Raw genomic sequence first — 19,549 nt, 5'->3', positions numbered from 1 at the left:
TGTAAGGAGGGACTGAGGTCTGTACAACACGGTTCCAGGCTGGGCACTGGGCAGTGGAGTGCTGCTGTCACTTCACACTTGGCTCCAGATTTATATTTCACAAAAAATAATGTTTGACAAATCCTCTTGTTCCTGGATGGGGGGGAGGGGGGGGAGGAACACAACAAAAACAAAACACCACCAAAAAAAAAACCACTCAACACATTTCATTTCTACTGCCAGTACTTGGTTTTGGTTTTGTTTTCAGAGGAGGCAAAAAAAGAATGCAGAAAACATTCACAGCTTCGTTTTGTTGATTTTTTTGATGGAAATGGGAACACGAACTGATCAAAAATAGAAATGCTGCAGACTTTTCAGCTTCTCATGGCCAAGATGAATAAAACACACTAAATGAACAAAAAGAATTGACCATGGCAAGATAAACTGGGGTTGTAAGTGTCCTTCCCATTTTGTTCTCAAGTCCTGTTAGAAGCAGAGGTAAGGAAATCAATTTGTTTGAGAAATATGATTTTTGAAATGACCACAATGTTCCCTTTAAACTGCATTGAAAACACAAGATAAAGACAGGGTACTGAGTGAAAGAGTGCTGATGGCACTTTTATTGTGTGATTTGCCTTGTTTTTTTTCTGAAGTACTTCTTTTTAGCCGATTACCATGTATTTACAGTTAGTGTAATTATATCTAATTACTTAATTAGCATGAATACATGTAATTACTAACTTCAAATACGTAATTATGTCAGGGCAGCCTGTAATAAATGAGGTTGAAAAAAACCCTCATTAGGACTCGATGGAAGGACGGCTGCTCCACCCGCGTGGGGAACGCATGGCGGCCCCAAGGCTCAGCCAGTCCTGGAAGAGGAAAGCACAGGCAGTGCCGTTCATCTGGCAACAAAAACCAACCAAAAAACCCCAAACCAGCCCCTTGACCCCAACAGCTGTGCTCCACAGCGCTGGTGGGAGCTGAGCACCATCCCTTGGAGGCAGAAAGAGATCTGGAAAGGATCTGCCACCCGGCTTTGTTTACTCCAGTGAAATCTGGATTATTTTCACAGGTCTCTGTCATTCTCAAGGAGACTTAGTTTGTCTGATGAGACATACCAAGGAACAGAACAACTGCAAAACTGTGCTGTGGCATTTGGGTAAAATTCAGAGCTCAGATCCAAGAACAAATCTGCACCTAATGCACTGTGCTGATAATTAATTATTACTACTGAAGTAAAACAAGCCTCCCAAATGTTCCTTCAGAAAGATTACCAGTCTTGCACCAAAAGTAATCTCCAGCTACTCATAATTACACGTTTCGCAAATCCAAATTCTAAACACTGGAGATGAAGCTGAACTGAAAAGTTCCTGTTTACTGCCAAGCTCTTATATAGTGATATTGTCCTACCAATAGCGTGAAGACCACCTCATGGATTTAGTTGAGGTCAGTGCTCTTTTCTTTTTTTTGTCTTTTTTGACACTTTTCCATCTTTTTTGACACTGCCTGGCCACAAGGACCAGTGGCCATTTTTTGGACACATACATGGGTTGGTTGGGTCTTTATTTGTGTTATCAACCTCCCCCTGACATTGAGATAGCATGTAGAAAGGCATGGCTTCATCCTCAGATGTTCTGTCCACAGTGCTTGCTCTACAACAAACCCTGTTCTTTTCCCCTCTGTTTATTTCCAAATATAGAGAGTGCAAACTCCTCACAACCTGTCGCTTCTCCTGCTGACATCTGCCAAGAAGATACGCCACTCGGTTGTTCCTCCACGTGCCAAAGAACAGGAGGAACGGTCTATTTTAGGTTATGCCTCTGACATTGCTTTGTGGTTGTCCTGTCCTCATTGTTAGTCCTCTTCCCTAACCTTCCAGGTGGTGCTGAGGGCGGCTGAAAAGAGGACTGGCTACAAACCCTAGTGCTGCTTTGGAGATATGGTGCGAGGATGGGGAAAGCATCTTCCCAAAGACTTGACATTTTGTCACAAGAAAGCCAGACAGTGCAGTTTCTTCTGTGGCTCCCAGAGGAGCCTTTAAATAGGAAGGGAGAAGGGTCCTGAGCCCAGCTCATCCCTGCTGCTCCTCTAAATGAGGCAGTAGCAGAAAGAGGGCAAGAGAATCATAGAATCATTAAGGCTGGAAAAGACTTCTAAGGTTATCTAGTCTAACCATCCACCTACCACCAATATGCACACTAACCGAGTCCTTCAGTGCCACATCTCCACTGTTCCTGAACACTTTCGGGGCCAGTGACTTCACCACCTCCCTGGGCAGCCTGCACCAGACAGGAACTGACTCCTGCACCCTTCATCCCATTGACAGGAGGACATCAAATCCCCACGTAGGAAAGCTCATTCGCTGGAGAAGAGTCCACAGGACAGCATTGGGTATAGAATCACGGGCATGGAGCTGCTCTCCATATTTCAGCTGCAATTCCATTATGCAGAGCTAAGTGGTTGGGAATAAACATCCGTCATCCCTGCGTGATAAGCGATGTTTGCTAGTATAGAGGGTGACAGAAATCTATATCACATCAATGTACTATTAATACTGCATTAAGCATATAGAGTTTGCTCTTCTCATTGCAGTGCAGTAATGGGTATCGGCATGTCCTCAACCCAGACGACATCCAAGAGCACAGGGACAATTGCAGGAGGAAGGAAGGAGAAAAGCTGAGTGTTGGAAGGAGAAATTGCTTGCTGAGGATGCTGATTTAGTAACATATATGCAAAGGAGAAACCCAGAATACCATGAAAAGCCTCAGTTTGAGGATGCTGCAGCCTTGCATATGGGCAGGGCTCAGGGAGGAGACACCATACGCTGATTCGGGCTCAGCTAAAACTTTCTTGGACCAGAGAAGTTATCTTCTCTCCAATGGTGGGCAATGAAGAAATGTCTGTGTCCAGGTTCTGCACAGGGGGAAGGAAAAATCCTTCAGCGAGAAAACCATAGGGAGAACAGGAGCAACAAATATTCTCCAGCTCAGGTTTAAGTTGAGCAGAGCACATCAGATCAAACACAACCCTTACAGCAAAAACTCCCAGAAGCATGCTTAATTTAAAAGGTGAATTATGAAACTTTCCAGCCTCAAGCAAAGCCACCAGTGAAGTCAGAAGTTTTGTCCTAGACTCAGGGACTAAAATACAACACACTCCAACTCTGCCTGAGGTCTCCAAGCCCTGGTGTTGTTTTGTATTTCTTTTTTTTTCCCCCTATGAATTGCAAGAAATTCCAAACAACACAACCTTTCAGCCTGTCAGCATCCAGCTGCGATCTGACTCTAGTTAGCACCCAAATGTAGCACCTCACTTTGGGATCTGGTTTCACCACCCTCAGAGCCCCAGGACACCCGGAGCACAGAAGTGAGCAATTGGTTGAGCATTTCCAGAGCATGCAGTCATTGCTAGCACTGCATTCTCCCCTGTGGCTCCTTCCAGCTCCAAGTGTCCCCCATGGCACGTCGAGCTCTTCATCTAACAGCCCTGTGGAACTCCCAAGGCCATCTTCCCCTGCACCCCATTACAGTGAGACCCACGGGGCAACTGCTCAGCACAAAATTCAGTCCTTTGCGTTTCCAGCTTGGCTGCTGCACCCTTGCAGGAGTACCCACATGCCAAAATGGTCGACGCATAAAATGATTCGAGCACAGAAAGAGAAGAAAAAAAGAAAATACACAGCCCCCACCCCCACGCCATCAGAGTTTGTAAATCATTTTCGAGATGAGGTGTTATAAGCAATGTAAAATATGTAATTAGCAGCTCAGCAAAACCACGCTGCACTCAGCTTCTCTGCTCCTGCCTAATCACCGCTCTCCTCCCCCTTCTCTACAAACAGACCAAATTTAGTGCATTAAAATGAAAATCAAAGGGAAAGCCAGGCGCGTTAATTGGATATACCCCATCACTCCGGCAGTTGACGAGCTGTGATAACAACTCATGAGCTGGGGCCAACTCACAGCACCTGGGGGGCTGCCCCAGGGACCTCCCCGATGGAACCCAAGGCTGTGGGTCCTTTTCCTTCAGCAGAAGGTTTAATGCAGGTGGGAGGCTGGCATCTTCCCAGAGCTCTGCTTCCAGGGGCTGAGTTATGTTTCCTGTGCTCATGAGTCAGCAAAGGGGGGAGCAGGAGGCGACTTCGTTGTGGCACTCCTTGCTTATTTACCATGGGAGATGTGAATTTATTGGGGTATTTTCTTTTATTTTCTCTTTTTGTCGTTAGATCTGGTTCTGCCTGGAATCGACACATGCCAAATGGGCGAGCAATAACAGGAGGAACATTATCTGGAATTCCTGCATTGCATCTCAAAGCTGCTAAAAAGCACAGAAAAACTGAACTACTGACTATGCACGTTGAGGGGGCTGCACTCAGCCCACAGCGAGGGACTCCCAGAAAAGCATCCTTTTACCAAGCGCTTTCACACTCAGAATTTAGGAGCACAAAACAGAGGACCACTTTACCACCACCTGCTATCCTAATGAGCCGAGCTCACAACCCAGATTTATACAGAGAAGCAGAAAAGCTTTACAGAAGCCCGTGAAAACAAGGCCTTCAGCTTCTAAGCCTACTGTTCTTTATCACCACACATCTGCCCCATCTATGCCCACGTGTCCTGAGCTTGTCTTTGTCCCAAGGAGGCAGCCCCGCAGCTGGGAAACTGCTGGAGGAGAAAGGGGAGGCAGGTCCTTTCTCCGGCCAGGATGGAGTCACCTCTGACCCCACAGCTCCTGCTCGTGCCTTGGACACAGTAAGGCAGAGCTTGGCTTCGAATGACACTTTCAGGCAAGGGGGGGAAGGTGACTGGTGGGTGGTGGAGAGAGGTGAAAGGAGGTGAAGGTGAGGGTGGAAAGTCTTCTTTGGAAGCACCTACATGTATGTTGTGATTTCTGAGACCTGAGATTCACTTTGGTTTCTGAACCATACCAAGACCCATTCTCCTCAATAAAATAAACCTTCTCTCCTTCCTCATCATCTTAGCCTCTTTCTCCTCACCCTCCTTCCCCCATCCCCCAGCCCATCCCCTGGTGCTCGCGGGGGCTGCAGCCAGCTCGGGCACTCACACGTGTCTGGCTTGTGGCAGTTGTGACCTTGTCGGAAGTACTGGGGGTTCTCGATGACAGGGATGCGAGTCATGCCAATCACCACCGTGTCTGGGCCAGCATCCAGGGATGAAGGTGTCGTGATGCCGTGGTTGATGTGGTGGAGTGGGCTGGCGGAATCCTCCTCTCCGCTGATCACTGCCACAGGACCTGCAAACACCAGGCAAATCCATCAGACATGACACAGGAATGGTGACGCAAAAGCTCTGTTTATCATGAATTGCTGTGTCAGCAGAGGACTGTCACCATCCCATCCTATGTCCCACCCCATGCCCACAACCACACAAAGAACACACCTCACATTTGCTCTACTGGTAACATGGTACCAGACTGACAAGTCCACAGGGGTTAAGGTAACTACAGGCGGCAACACAGCAGAGGTGAACCCTGCACAAAGTCATCCCTGGGCTGTCACGTGGCAGAGCAGTCACTCTGGTGCCTGTACGCCCTGCTGTTACGAGCTTGGCAGAATACCAAGCTTAGACAAGAGAAACATTACTCTCAAAGATTATCTATTCTACCCCAAACCCACACTCATATGTTTGTTGCTCAGTATATCATCAACCTTGTCTCCACTCTTCAAGTCCCACCCTGCACAGCATGCAGAGCCCTTGGATCAGGATGATACCTACAGGGACCTGTGATATACTGCAGAAAATCTTGCTCAGCTCATGTCACGCACACACATGATATAGAGAAGGCTGCATCAGAGCTGCACCCAGCACCACCCACCAGCTGCTCACCCAGGTTGGTCCACCTGCCTTGCAGCACCCACTTCCAGCCCCCGCAGTGGCTCTACACAAACATCTTCACCACAAAATAAAACCCATATATTCCCACTGCAGCCTTCAGTGCTGCATAAACATAGGATGCTAAGGAGCTGGGTGATAAGGAGACCACAGCACAGCCTGTCTTACATTTTCACAAGGAGTTAAAAACACACTCAGCTGGAGATGTTCCTTATCTCTTGCCTGGAAGCTGCCAGGGACTTCCAGCAGGTCAAGCAATGATGAGCAGAGGTGCTGCATTAAGGCTTCAAATCTATTCAGAGTCCTGTCTTTTACCTAGATCACACTGGAAATACTTCTCTCCCATCAGCAATCTACTTCTAATTACCCAATTACTTTATTATGTACCACTAGCAACAAAGAGGGGAGTCTTCAGGCCATTTTGCTCTTTGGAGTCTCTGGGAGGACAGGGTGAATACAGGCTGCATACAGTAATTCTGCCTGCATAAACCTCATCTAAAGGCTCCTCATTTTTGAGGCATCAAGTATTGTTTGTTCTTCCAAGTGGGATATAATAAAGCTATTGTGTAATTAGCAGAGTCCTGGCAGCCATGACAGGTGTCTTACTCACAAGGTCTCTATAATTACTGTGACTTCTTTCTGTCAGGTTCTTGTTTTTTATTTAAGCTAGTCCTAGGACTCACATGACTCACAGCTTTTGAGAAGCAAAGGCAAAACTCAAGTCTTGCCACAAGATGCTTCTCTTGGGACTACACATGCCATATTTCTCCAGGCACGATAAGCAAACAGATAATTGTGTTTTGAAGGACTTCTGTCCACTCATGTTGGCAATTGTTTGCATCCAGACCCAAAGGACTGGGTTTTGTGTGGTGCATATCTTCTCTGCCAGACTGCTGTGCAGACTGGGCTGTGGTGGGAAGGGGACACCTCTGCTCTTCAAGGAGCACTTCATAAAAACAAGTCATAAAAATATCATCTGAGTACAAATTTGTAGGAATTATTTGAGGAGAGACTATAAAGACCACTAAGAACCACAGACAAATCAGCATCCCTCTGGTACATTAATGCTTGAAGAATATGGCTGAAGGAGTAGGGCGTCACCAAGGTGGCTGGGTGCTTGCGAAACTGAGCACCACCAGCAACCACTACCTGCTGTTCAGATGGTATGGCATTTCCATGCCAATAAGCAGGTTCCAAGTCTGATCTTTACATTTTCCAGGTATTTTTCTCTGCTGCTCAGCTTCTTCATGTGTTATCTCTACTTGCACAGCTCAACCTGCCCAAGATCTCTAGGGCAAAGGCAACCATGTCTCAGTTGATCCATACTTGCACTCCTAGTCCCCAGCAGATACTGGGTACTGTTATTTGACTCAGTCTTTCAGTCTTCCAGCTATAATCAATAGTGAAAGCATTTGCAAGATCTACAACAACCAAAAGTCAAACTCTGATGCTCCATGACCATCTCTGCCTCTTCCTACTACTGTGAAAGTGAGAAAATACAAGAAATTGCAGTCAGGCCACCACAAGGCTAACAATTCCCATACAGATACTCTGTTCCTGCAGTAATCCATGGAGGACTTGGAAAAAAAAATCATCAGAGTCCTAAGGAGCAAACCATGTTGGTTGCTGTGTCTTAGATTTCAAGATTTCCTAAGTACTTCTATCCACACTTGGCATGGAACTGGCATGCACAATTCAGCAAGTTCTTCCCCAGTGTCCTCAACTGGGTATAACTGGATTCAAGACACAACTTAGTGCTGAGGGCTTCTGCAAGTTTCCCCCACTTGTAATGATGCTGTTGGGGGGGGAGGGCATGGGGGTAAAAATATGTGCAGCAGTAACTCATACAACACAGTCATGGCTCCTTATCCCTTTCACTGTTACATTCCCAACGCCTCTTGGTGGTCACAGATGAAACCCAGCTCTCCCCAAGCACACGACTGCCCTTCTTCCCTTCCACATCTCAGATAAGCAGCAGGCTTGCTGCATGAGCCTGTGACAGACTTTAAAAACATCACTGATATCAAGCAGTCACTGATCACTTTTATAGGTTTGACTACTGCTCTGACACTCAAATATATACCGTTATCTGTAACTTCTATCTGTAACTATAAGGCAGCAACTCACACTTCAATTTTTTTTAATCTCTCTTGGCAATATCATATATTTTTTGCTGCTAAGTAGGTAAAGAGGTTGAGTTTTTGATGTATAATGCTGATGAATGGCTTTATTTGGAAGAATTCTCACTGGTTTCAGTAGAGGATTTTCCAAGTAAGGTTAAAGGGAAAAAAAATGGAGTGGGAAAAGAGTACAGTTTTTAAGATTTAGGTTTATCTTCCACTTGGCAGAAGAATGGGCGGACGACATAGGAATCAAGCCAGTTTTGTACTGTAAAAATGCAGAATAATAGTCAAAGGTAGTCTGGGGCAAGTCCTTTTGTACAGTCCTGCAATCTAAATGCATTACATTAAGTATTTCTGCAGCTGCTCTCAAACTTAACATCTAAAGAGCACTACGACGGATTTCTTTGTGGATAAATCAGTCTGCACTACCAACAGACATACTGCAGATATTCTGAATCTATTTGCTAGTATTTTAAACAGCTTCTCTATGTTCCGAGCATCAAACGTGTCACGTCTCTCATTTTCTACTCGCTGTTCTTCCCTGTGGCTAAGCTGGAGTTTGGTGTGGTGGTTTTGTTCCTATCTGTCTGGAAGCTCTATGAAAGGGGTTATATGTTTTAGTCCATGCCTATGAATCTTCTGGTTCACTTACAGTTTTATATGGACAACTTGTTGTTTAAGAAAAATAAAGCACGCAATAATAAATAGCTTAAGGAGCCCTTGTTTGCATGATCATATCATAATGGTAAATTATTTATCAAGGCTAAGAGCTATACTTTCTGATAAAATACAGGCTTGGGAATATAGCAGATTTTATAAATAACCACAGATTAGAGAAGATAAGATAATGGTCGCTTCATACACATCTGTAACATAATGAATGCTTCAAGGCAGACAGGTGAAGAACAACAAAAACTCCAGCTTGCTATCTCAGTAACCTCTCCAAAGTACCAAAAATGATGGAAGGTGTAGAAAACATGACCTCCAGGGGAAGACTGAAAGAATTATGCTCTGTGTTTCGAGAAGAAGGCTGGAGGGACACGTGATAACAGCCTTCAAATATGTAAAAGGTTGCAGCAAAGAGAAGTATAATAGCTGTTCTCCATGTCCACTGGGGATAAAACAAGAAATAATAGGTTTAAATTGCACTGAGGGAGATTCAGGTTTGAATGCTTTCCCTAATGCCTAGCAGCACGCATGGCTGAGCACTGGGACAGATAACCCTGGGCTGCTGCAGGGGCTCTGCCAGCCCAGGAAGGGAAGGATGGGGACAGCACAGCACCACGCTCCCTCCATGTGGTTCCTCAAAGGACAACTCCATCGTACACCAGGCCATGCACTGAACACAGGACCAGAGTTTACTTAAGCAGAAGCGAGGAGGGAAGAGCTCAGGGCCGCAAGGCAATCCCCCTCCCTCCCACCATGTGTCCAGGGCTATTGGTCAGAGCATCATTTCTGATCAAAAATGATCACTGTGAGAGATAATTGAGCTGTTCGCATTTGCCCGTGTAATATAAAGGAGCCATATAATTAACTTGCCTAATTAGGAACTGTGTATGACCCATAACTAGGAAATAAAAATCTCTCCTAGTAAAGTGGGTCACCATGCATTGTATAGCAGCACTGAAGCAGACCTCATTAAACTCTAATATATATTATATATAAAATCCCCTCCTCCTCTGACTTCAAGCATCTGTTTGCCCTTCCATATTTCCCTGATCTTCATCTTAAATGCTCTTCTTCAAAGGGCCATATCACTGCCTGGCCAGCACATAATCCCAAAACAGGATCTCAACCGAGCCTTACAATTCAGACCTCTGCATCCACATGCACACATTTATTTATAACACAGACAGGACACAAACCCCAAACTTCAGCTCCTCAGAAGCAAATAAACAGAACGTTTAAAAAATTCCAACCTTTTGCTGGAGCTGAAATCAAACAGTCCCCCAGGGCTGCTCTCTGCACCAGCAAGGAAGAGAACTGAAACTCATAAAACAATAAGTGAAAGCACAACAAATACAATTAAAACTCTAGCCATGCTCAGAGCGAGATCACATTTACTGTCTCATAAAAAGAGCCTTGTCCTGTCAAGGCAAACAAAAGGAAATCAATTTCTTAATTTTTATTGGCAGATGCAGGCATGAGGCTAAGGCAGTGCTCGCAGGAACCTGCTTGGAGCCAGGCTGCCGTGGGCTCCAGCCATCTCCATCCCTCCTGTGAGGGAAGAAGATGCTTCTCCTCAACCCGTGGGATGTCCATCCCAATTGTTGGGTTGTCCACCATGGGATTCCTCTTCCTCTGAGTGACAGCAGATCTCTAACATGGGAAAGGCGCAGCGTCTCTTTGCTCATACCAGCTACCAGCATGGAGCATCGTACCCCTCTCCACTGGTGGTGGTGATCTCAAGCCTTTCCCCATCTTCCCATGCCCATTGCCTATTTCTTTTTTAACCCCCTCACCCCCCTCTGTCCTGGGTTTATTTATGGAACTTAGACACAAATCCTATAAGCACTCATGCTCAGGAATGGAAACATTAAGATCAAATCGTACAAAATGTAAAGTCAATGCACATGATGGCACAAATGCATAAATTCAGGCTACAGAAAATGCTTACAGTAAAAATGATGAGACAATCTGATAATTAAAAAGCAAGGTATCCGACAAACCAGGGCCACGCGTGACAGCAAAGCCAACCAGCACTGGCAGGAAGGCAAAGCAGGAATATTTGCATCTGGGGTAAAGCTCCCACCCCAGGTGTAATGAGCACTTCTCTGAGCTCACCCAGCCAGGCAAGAGACTGCAGCCAGGACTCACAGGCCACCAGAAAAGTATTCTGGATCTTACAGTACAAAGATTTTCTGACTCTTCAGGCACTGATTCTTCCATGTAATCAGAGAAAGACACTAGGTTGTTGCTTTGTTGACCCACAAGGAAACACTTCTACTGCTGAGATGAGGTGACACTAGTTATTAGAATCATAGAATCATTTGGGTTGGAAGGGACCCTTCAAAGCCATCTGGTCCAACTCCCCTGCTCTGAACAGGGACACCTACATCTGATCAGGTGCTCAGAGCCCCATCCAGCCTGAACTGGAGTATCTGTCTGCCTCTCTGGGCAACCTGTGCCAGTGCCTAACCGTCTTCATCATAAAAAACTTCTTCCTTATAACAAATCTAAATCTAGAATTGGTTACACAGACAGTATCCAGTCACCTTCCACCATTACCCCATCTGATTTCCCTCATTTACAGCTCAGAAAATGATTTTTCAGGAGTCTCATTCATGTTCTCCATGAGATGCAAGGACCCAGCCAGGGTCTTGCACATCAGTAGCTGCAGAGAAACCCCTCTGAGCTGGCATCTCAGAGTGACAGGAAGAGCAGCACACATTGGCCAATAGAGGATCGTACATGTTCCCGGATAATGGGTGAGTGGCTTTTGGGTAGCAGACGTGCAGTGAGACATTATAAGGAGCCCACCTGCAGCCTTGTTCCAGATTCTCAGCTTATCACATTTACAGTTCCCCCTCAGCCTTTCCTCCTGACTTTGCCTTTTGGTGTTTTCCTACCAAGAGTCCCAACTTCCATCTCAGGGGCACCTTGAGCTTCAGCACGGGCTTTACGAGGAGCAAGCTGGGCAGCTGCTGGGTAGAGGCCACAGCAGAGCCCGTTAATCTCTTGGCTCACTCATCCCTATCACAGACACGCCGTAAAAATGATATAAGCATTTCATTCAAACACCACTGCAAAGGGAGTGGGGAAGAGCACAGGGCCGATTGATTTCCAGTATGTCTGCTCTTTACCTCCAGGTATAAATACAACAGCAAAATCAATCGGAATAACATCATATCAGCTCTCTAATCTCTTCTGTTTGCAAGATGCACTTTATATACTGCAGCGTTTCCTACAGCTTGTCTACAGGAGGGCTGAGCCCTTTCCCACCCCAAATCCTTGCCCCCCTGGCTGGAAGGGAGATACTCACTCTTCTGCATCCCTTACTGTTTGCTTGGGTTTGATGGACATCCAGGAGTGCTCAGATGCACCATAGGGACAGTGACATGAGGACACAGGTGAGGAAGCAGCAGCATATGCTACCCCTATACTCTCAGCACCCCATGGCTGTGTTTATAGCTCCATAGCATTCCTCTTTCTCTTGGGCATCCAGCAGCCAAGCAACCCCACATAAACACTTAGAGCTGCCTGCTCAGCGCTTAGCACACACATTTTCTTTCTGCATTTCCAATTTATAATCAGCCCAGGGCTTTTATCCTTCCTCCTGGCCCCTAGCCACTGCAGAGAGAGACTGTGACAAACTGATAAAACATTTTCCCCAAGCCCTTGCTTGGGTGAATGTGCAAATGTATCATGAAGCTGGAGAAAGGGCTCCCAGAAAGGTATCAAGGGGTCAGCTTCCATAAACTCCAGTTATCAGAGCTTCAGGACTCAGCACCTCATCACTGAGGTGATGCTCTCTCTCCTTCCCATCTCAAATGAGACCTTGGCTGAAAACTGTAAGATGAAGCAGAAAACAGAGGTGGTTTGAGCTGCTCCTCAGTCTTATTCTGCAATTGTATCAGGCAAAGAACATGCACAAGGTGTGTGTTAAGGCTGTGGCAACTGTGACACCTTCAGCACCGTCAACATCGGGTGAAAGCTTATGGGAAGTGGTACCTAACTGCTCTGTGTGGATCCAGCTCCTTCTTTAGCAAAAGAGGCCATCAGCAATGCCTGGGGATGGGCTCACCACCAGCTCCACCACACCTCTTGGCCACTGACCAAGAGCATATGTGAGCCAGGAAACACTGAAGTATCAAGAGCTGTTGAAGGTCTCAGATGCAATAGCTGAATCTGCTCCTACCCAGGGATTTTCCTGACCTTTGCCAAGACCAGCTCAAGTTAATAAATGCCACGAAAGGAGAGAAGGCCCTATGAGAAGCGTGTGTACGTGCTCCTCATCAACTTCCTTGCCTGGGTCCCCCTCCCATCACTCCCCTTACTGCTGCCACTGGACTGTCTTGATCCACTTGGAAAGCTTAACTGCCATGGAAGCAAACCACTTGTCCTCTGGCTCCGATCTCTTACTGAGATTAGTGCCAATGGAAGTGTCACTCTCAATTTCATAATGTTATTGGATGGACACAAAACTGGGCCAAGTCCCATATTCCTGACTGGCCATCAAAGTGTCGGGGATTATGGGTAAGGAGACAGGCAGCCCTGACAGGAAAGGCAAAGGCTCAGGATCAATTACCCTGACATGGCTATCTCAGTGCCACATCGCTTTGTGCTGACACCAGGGCCTTATCCCTGGAGCCCTGCAGAGGCTGATTTTCTCCAGCAGTAACCAGAGCCCCTGCAAGCCCAGAGAACTGCACATCCCCTCTCCAGATATCCAATTTATGAGATTCCCGAGACACCGAGGGATTGTGCTGTCATTACAGGACATTAATTTTCAGGCCTCCCTTATTTTGGTTTAATATTCTGTCAAGATAAAAAATCACACATTAAAAAATAAATAAACGCCCTACTCTGCATTGCTCAGAGGTTGCAAATGGAAGGAGTGCTCAAAATGTAAAGTACCTGGCACAATACACACTTTGTCTTTGCACTATGTTATTGTTTTTCTTTTCCTGTTGGACCATGAAGCTGTTCACCACTGCCATCTGGTTCTCATGCAGCAATTCAAAGTGCTCTTAATTTTTCAGGAAAAGAAAAAGAAAATAAAAAATAAAAGGATTTGGTTGTTGGCTTTTGGTCAACTTTCGACCTTTTTGTTTTTAAATGAATTTATTGTGAAAACATCTAGCGCTTGATCCAGAAGTTGTCAACCATGCCTGCAGCAGGGAGGTTGGGACTGGATGATCTTTGAGGTCCCCTCCAAATCCAAGCTGTTCTATGACTCTATGATTGAGGCTGCACATGGCAACGGAATGGGTTCACTTCCCATGGACACACTGATTCCTGCTCCCTGCCAGCAAGAGAGCGACTGCATCTGCACAAGGCACAACTTTGTAGACCCAAACTTAAAGTCAGGCCTATGATATTTGCTTTCAGGCCAACACAGAAATCCTTATATAGTCAGTAATAATAATAAAAGCCAAGCCCTGCGACCACGCTTTACCTTTGCTCATGTGTGAGAACAATGAACATTTTAAAATTCTTAATTCAGAAAGATCATCACTTCTCTTCTTATTTTCTTTCTTCCTCAGCCCTCCTCAAGATGACCCCCAGCAGTGATATCAGTCTCTCAGATTTATTCTATCCTAAGACAAATAGTGTGTTCCTTATAGATACAAAACGTATTTAACTTATATAGCAGTTTATATCCTGAATCTGCTCCTGTAATATCAGGAGACTCTTTTGGAATATAAAGTCCATGTCAGAAATATCCACAAACAAATGTACAAATCCTTGTCCCTCCTGCTGAGTAGTGGGAGGGGAGATGGGGCTGTGGTTTGGGCAGCCCTGGTGCTCCCTAGGCTCAGCAGCAACACTGGTGGTGCCAAGCTTGCCAGTTAGCCCAGGGAATTGTGTTTACAAAAGAGAAAATCAAATTTAAAATAATAATAATAATAACAATAACAATAATAATAATAATAATAATAATAATAGATGTTTTTCAGAGTATACTGGAGACTTACGTGGTAGGGGTCAAGCCCTGGCTTGTCTAAAACCTATCATAGCATCAGTGAACTGGTGCTTTCCTGCCTGGTGCCACCCCAGTATTTATATTCCTTGGTCATAAAGGTGGTGTCTTGCTTAAAAGTCACAGAGGTGGCCCCTAGAGACAGCCTCAGAAATTATAGTTTTCAGGGAGCTGGCAGACCACCTGCAGAGTATCACCAGCTCAAGGTCTCTGCCTGCCTTTCTGGGACTGTCATCAGGTTTGAGAGGGCTCCTATAAGCAGGCAGTGGAAATCACAGAGTCATAGAATCATTAAGGTTGGATCATCTAGTCCAACCAAAGAAGCAGGGGATGAAAGACTGGGAAACAGGGAGAGGGGCACAGGACAGCTCCCCACCCCAAGGTCTTGCCACATTGTTTATTCACCAGCCCAAACAATCCCTTTAATAAATTAGAGAACTATTCATTGAAATGGCTTCCTCCATCCCCACGCTGCCAGTTCATCTGTAATTCAGATAGATCAGTCAGAAGGCAAGAGTCCAGCATATAAAATGATTAATTCGTCCAAGGCCTGGGGAAATTTCCCTTTATAAACAGCGTTGCATGCTCCCTTCTCAATGCTACAGTCACAGACGTGGCTACCATCAGAGGTCAGCGAGGAGCATCGCTTGCATCTAAATACCAGCACTAACAAATGCAGCACCTGTCACAGCATCACCAGGTGCTCTGCCCCAACCACTGCATCTCCCAGCACCTTCTTGCTCTGCCAATTCTCCAGTGGCCCAACCAGAAACACTCTGCCTCTTGCCACCCTGTCAGCCCGAGACCAAAGCTTTTCAAAACAAGGGTTTTTTTTTAACGTAGAAAGAATGTAAAACATCTACTCAAACAAGCAGCCTGCTTTGCAGAAATGAACGTTCACTGATTCCAGTAGGTGCCCAAGGAGGTTGGTCTTATCTCCCAGCTCCTGTGCTGGAATCACCCCAGTCTGTTCTCTACAGCATCAAACTATGGCATTGGCATGAGAGATGCTGCTATATACCAGACTAGATATTTTACAGGTACTCGCAGCATCCACCAAAGAAAGGGAGCTTTAAAGGGAGAAGAGCTCTGAAGCCATCACCAGAAACAACTCCCCATGCCAGCAGTGGTCATGGCCTGGGGCACAGTGAGAAATATACTTGGAGGAGGCCTCTGGCTAGAAGATACCAGGGAAGAAGCCATACAGATGGAGCAGTTTCAGAAAAGAACGAAGGTGGGAGTTAACCAGATGGACACGCTGCCGCGGGCAGTGAGAGAACAGGGACAAGTCATACACAGCTCCACGTGAGACCACAGGCACCTGGACATGCTGCCAGCCCCGGAGGCTGCAGAATATAAACAAACAGCCAGAAGAGAGGCATGAGGAAGGGGAAGACTACTGAAAAGGACTCAAGAAAGGATACAAGAGATTGGGCATCAAAACAGTCACCCAGCATGTGGCTGGCACCAGCAATAGCTTGACAATATGGAGGGATATTAAAGCAGGCATTTCAGAACTGTGGTTTTATCTCTGCTGATTTTTACAACCTCAGTTGCCAGCATTTAAAATCTAAAAGGAGAGATATCACCAGCAACTCATGAGGGCAGAGAATGGCGTTTACCTACACGACTGTGTGGTGTCTCTCTGTCCCACACCTCATGCCCCCCCAAACACATCCCTTGCTCAAAAGGATTTGTAGCTCTGGATGAGAGAAATGACAATGCATCCACGCTGGGAAGCCAGAGCTCGAGATGAGTGAAGCTCATGCAGCTCCTCCATCTGCACCACTTGAGGGTGTAGGAAGGAGCAAGTTGGATAAATGGAATCCTCGCCCACTGTGTGGTGAGCAGGGGAAAAAAATAAAAATAAAGAAAAATAAAGAAAAGAAAAAGAGTTTGAACAATTCTGGCAGCTTTCTAGCATAGATTAGCCCACGTTCCATTGACACCAGCTCACCATCCAGAGAAGCTGTGGGTGCCCCATGCCTGGAGGTGCTCAAGGCCAGGTTGGATGGGGCCCTGGGCAGCCTGAGCTGATGGAGGGCAATGAGCCCGTGGCAGAGGGTTTGAGCTCAATGACCATTAAGGTCTCTTCCAACCAAAGTTATTCTATGATTCCATGTCTGCTGAGCTCCATACCAGGCATAGCTAGCACACAGCCCACCTCAGGCTGCCAGAGCAGACCCTGCCAAACCCTTGTTCAGCCACCCAGAGACCACCACTGGGCTGCAGAGCATGGGTGGAGTGTGCAGGCAGTGCAAGCATGCAGCTGGAGGGCAGCACGAGGCGAGGATAGCAGTGAAGGGAGCTAGTGGAAGCACCTGGACATCAACCAAGTGGCTTTCTAGAAGCAACGATCAAGTCTCTGCAAAATTAGTGGAACGGAGCCACTTTTCATCCTACCTCTCAAAGAAATTGTCGCTGCTGCTATGCAGACAATATTACGTCTCCAGAGCCTTTTAGCTACAGCTCTTTAGGGCTGAGTGGGTTGATAGAAATCTATTCACAGGGCTGGCAGCACGTGGCTGTGTAGGGATACTGCCACTGACTCAGTGGCTGGAAAAGATATCACAGAGTAAGACTGGCATAGGGGAAAACCACAGGCAATGCCCAAGCAGCATTTTCTGGGAGACCCCTTGACAGCACGCCTACAACTCCCATTTAAAGAAAAACAAAATAATTATGAACGGGAACACTCTGTTTTCCTTTAATTTAGTGCTCCCCACGTGGATGGATGGTTGAAAAAGCATGCAGGCAGCAGCAAAGCATTGCAGAGCTGCATAAGGCTGTCTCGTCCCCAACATCCATGCTCTCCAGGTAGCCCTAAACAATGCCAAGATCTGCACACCAGGCAAATGAGAGCACAGGAACACAGCTTGGCCATCCCTCCCACAGACACCTTGCCAAATTCATGGCCAGAGTAAAGGGATGCAGGAAGCTCTTACTGTGGGACCCTTGAACTTGCATCACGGTGCCCTCTCTGAGCTTGGCAGAGCCCGCCAGAGGCTGCTGTGTGATATCTGCCATCTGTTTGCTTGCTTTGCCATCCTCTGCTCTTCCTGGCTTTGCTCAGAGACTCCTACTTGCTTTCTGAGAGCTTTGCTGGGCCTCAGTAAACAAACCTCAGGCAGGGATGGGATGGGGAGGGTGAAGGCAGGGGAGGGAGAAAGAGGGGAGAGAATCAAAATTTAATTAAAGACACTTTTGCTCCAGGGCCTCTGAAAATTGCAAACTCATAAATCTCTTAGTAAATGCCCTGAGCGGTTGCTATGCCAGGCTGCCTACCGGTCCCACCAGGAGAGACATAAAGTGTGAGCACGTGTCTCACCGGCTTCCTCCATTTCTGCCCTGCAACATCAGGCAACCTTGAGCAGCCTGTCAAGCCCATAACAAGTGTTTTCACAACCAGAAGCCATCAATCTGCAGCCCTGTTATCAGCACAGTGCAGACAGAAGTTCCTTTCATTGGGAGGCATGGTGAAACAAGAGGTGGAAGAAGGGTGGGATATGGGGCCAGGCTGGACCAGGCACTGAGCAACCTTGTAGGGGGGTTGGACTCGATGACCTTTAATGGTCACTTCCAACTCTAACGATTCTGTGATTCTATGATAATTCATGGCAAGGTGGACTAGAAGACCCCCAGTCCAAAAGCATCCTTTCTAATGAGGATGGCCAACAAGAAAGCATAAATCAAGACATGGATTCATAAGGATTTCTGCTAGCCAGTGCCTCTCTGAGGGCACAAAATCCCATCTTGTGATAGCACCCTCAGTAATCAGCCTGGTGTTTCCATCTATGGCTGAGTCAGAACTTCTCCAGAAGATATGTGAGTGCTGTCCATCCCCATGCACTTCTCACAAGGGTGATGTATAAAGATAGCAAGCATCTGCTGCCTAGCAGCAGCCAGAACAAACTGCTTCACTGTGTTCCTCGTTGGGCATATTGGGAACAGCCGGAGCGTCCGGCACGCGGGGGTGCTGCACAGCTCTGCTATATTTAAACAGAGCTCTCAGTGCAGTCTCTGGTATTGCTACCAATGCATATTCACCAGTAGCCTAGAAAGGAGAAATTGGGGGTATTTTTTCACCCTTTACTCGTGACTTTAGTCATAACTTTGAAGGTGGGAGTAGAGTTTTTTCTTCGTAACATGGTCAGGCCTTGGCCCTTTTCTGCTAACAAGCAGTTAGGTCATGAAGTAGTAAAGAATTTTTGCAGGTGGGCATTGAGTGGTGAGGATGGAAAGTTTCTTGCACATGGAAAGACTGCTATAGAAAAAAAAAAACAGAAGGAGTGGCGATGCATTGGCACAGGCAGCCCAGGGAGGTGGTGGGATTTATCGTCCCTGGAGGTGTCTGACAACTGTGGAGATGTGGCACTGAGGGACATGGTCAGTGGACATGGTGGAGGTGGTCAACAGTTGGACTAGATGATCTTAGTGGTCTTTTCCAACTTCAATGATCCTATGATTCACTCATCCAGCAACAGCTATTTCCCATAACACTGAGTAAAGCAGGACAGACCAGCATTGGCTGTATCACAGAGCCAAGGCAGATAAAGTAGAAGTCATCTGTCAGAAAGGAGAAGATAGAACTGTTCTGAAGTATCGCCCACACCAGCTCTTGCTGTTTCTAAAACCAAGCTGAACACCCGAGTCTTTCTAGGAATTGACAAAAATCCCACAACCCTCAGCCTCTCAGTAGTTTAGATAACTACTGTGAATCTGTTTCAGGTCATGAATAGAAGCACAAGAGCTGAAAACTCAGGCAGGAGTATCTGTAACAGGAAAGCTTTGGGAGCCAGCCAGTTTTCCAGACCATCCCTGCCAAATTCTCCAAAGCATATTTTGAAACATTCAGGATGAATTTAGAGTATTTGAATCAACTTCTGAACACCCTAAAGGGAGAATGTCAACAGTCCACTCTGAGACTTTGTTTTGCATTTCTACACCATCTG

At 46.4% G+C, this 19,549-nt stretch overlaps 1 protein-coding gene across 3 annotated transcripts in view; it reads right to left on the bottom strand.

Annotated features, from left to right (window-relative positions):
• NTRK3 (neurotrophic receptor tyrosine kinase 3) overlaps positions 1-19,549 on the bottom strand; it is a 177,859-nt gene that overhangs the window by 76,360 nt on the left and 81,950 nt on the right. For all 3 annotated transcript variants that reach the window (XM_065734000.1, XM_065733997.1, XM_065733998.1), the window contains exon 12: positions 5,044-5,232. In XM_065734000.1, coding sequence (XP_065590072.1) covers positions 5,044-5,232 — 189 coding nt within the window. The remainder of the gene's footprint in view (positions 1-5,043; positions 5,233-19,549) is intronic.

The sequence above is a fragment of the Cyrtonyx montezumae genome, unplaced genomic scaffold (assembly GCF_038088225.1).
Source record: "Cyrtonyx montezumae isolate F1298 unplaced genomic scaffold, pur_monq_1.0 scaffold_17, whole genome shotgun sequence".
Classification (NCBI taxonomy): domain Eukaryota; kingdom Metazoa; phylum Chordata; class Aves; order Galliformes; family Odontophoridae; genus Cyrtonyx; species Cyrtonyx montezumae.
The sequence above is the reverse complement of the archived record's forward strand: the minus strand, read 5'-3'. Positions and strand labels throughout refer to the sequence as shown.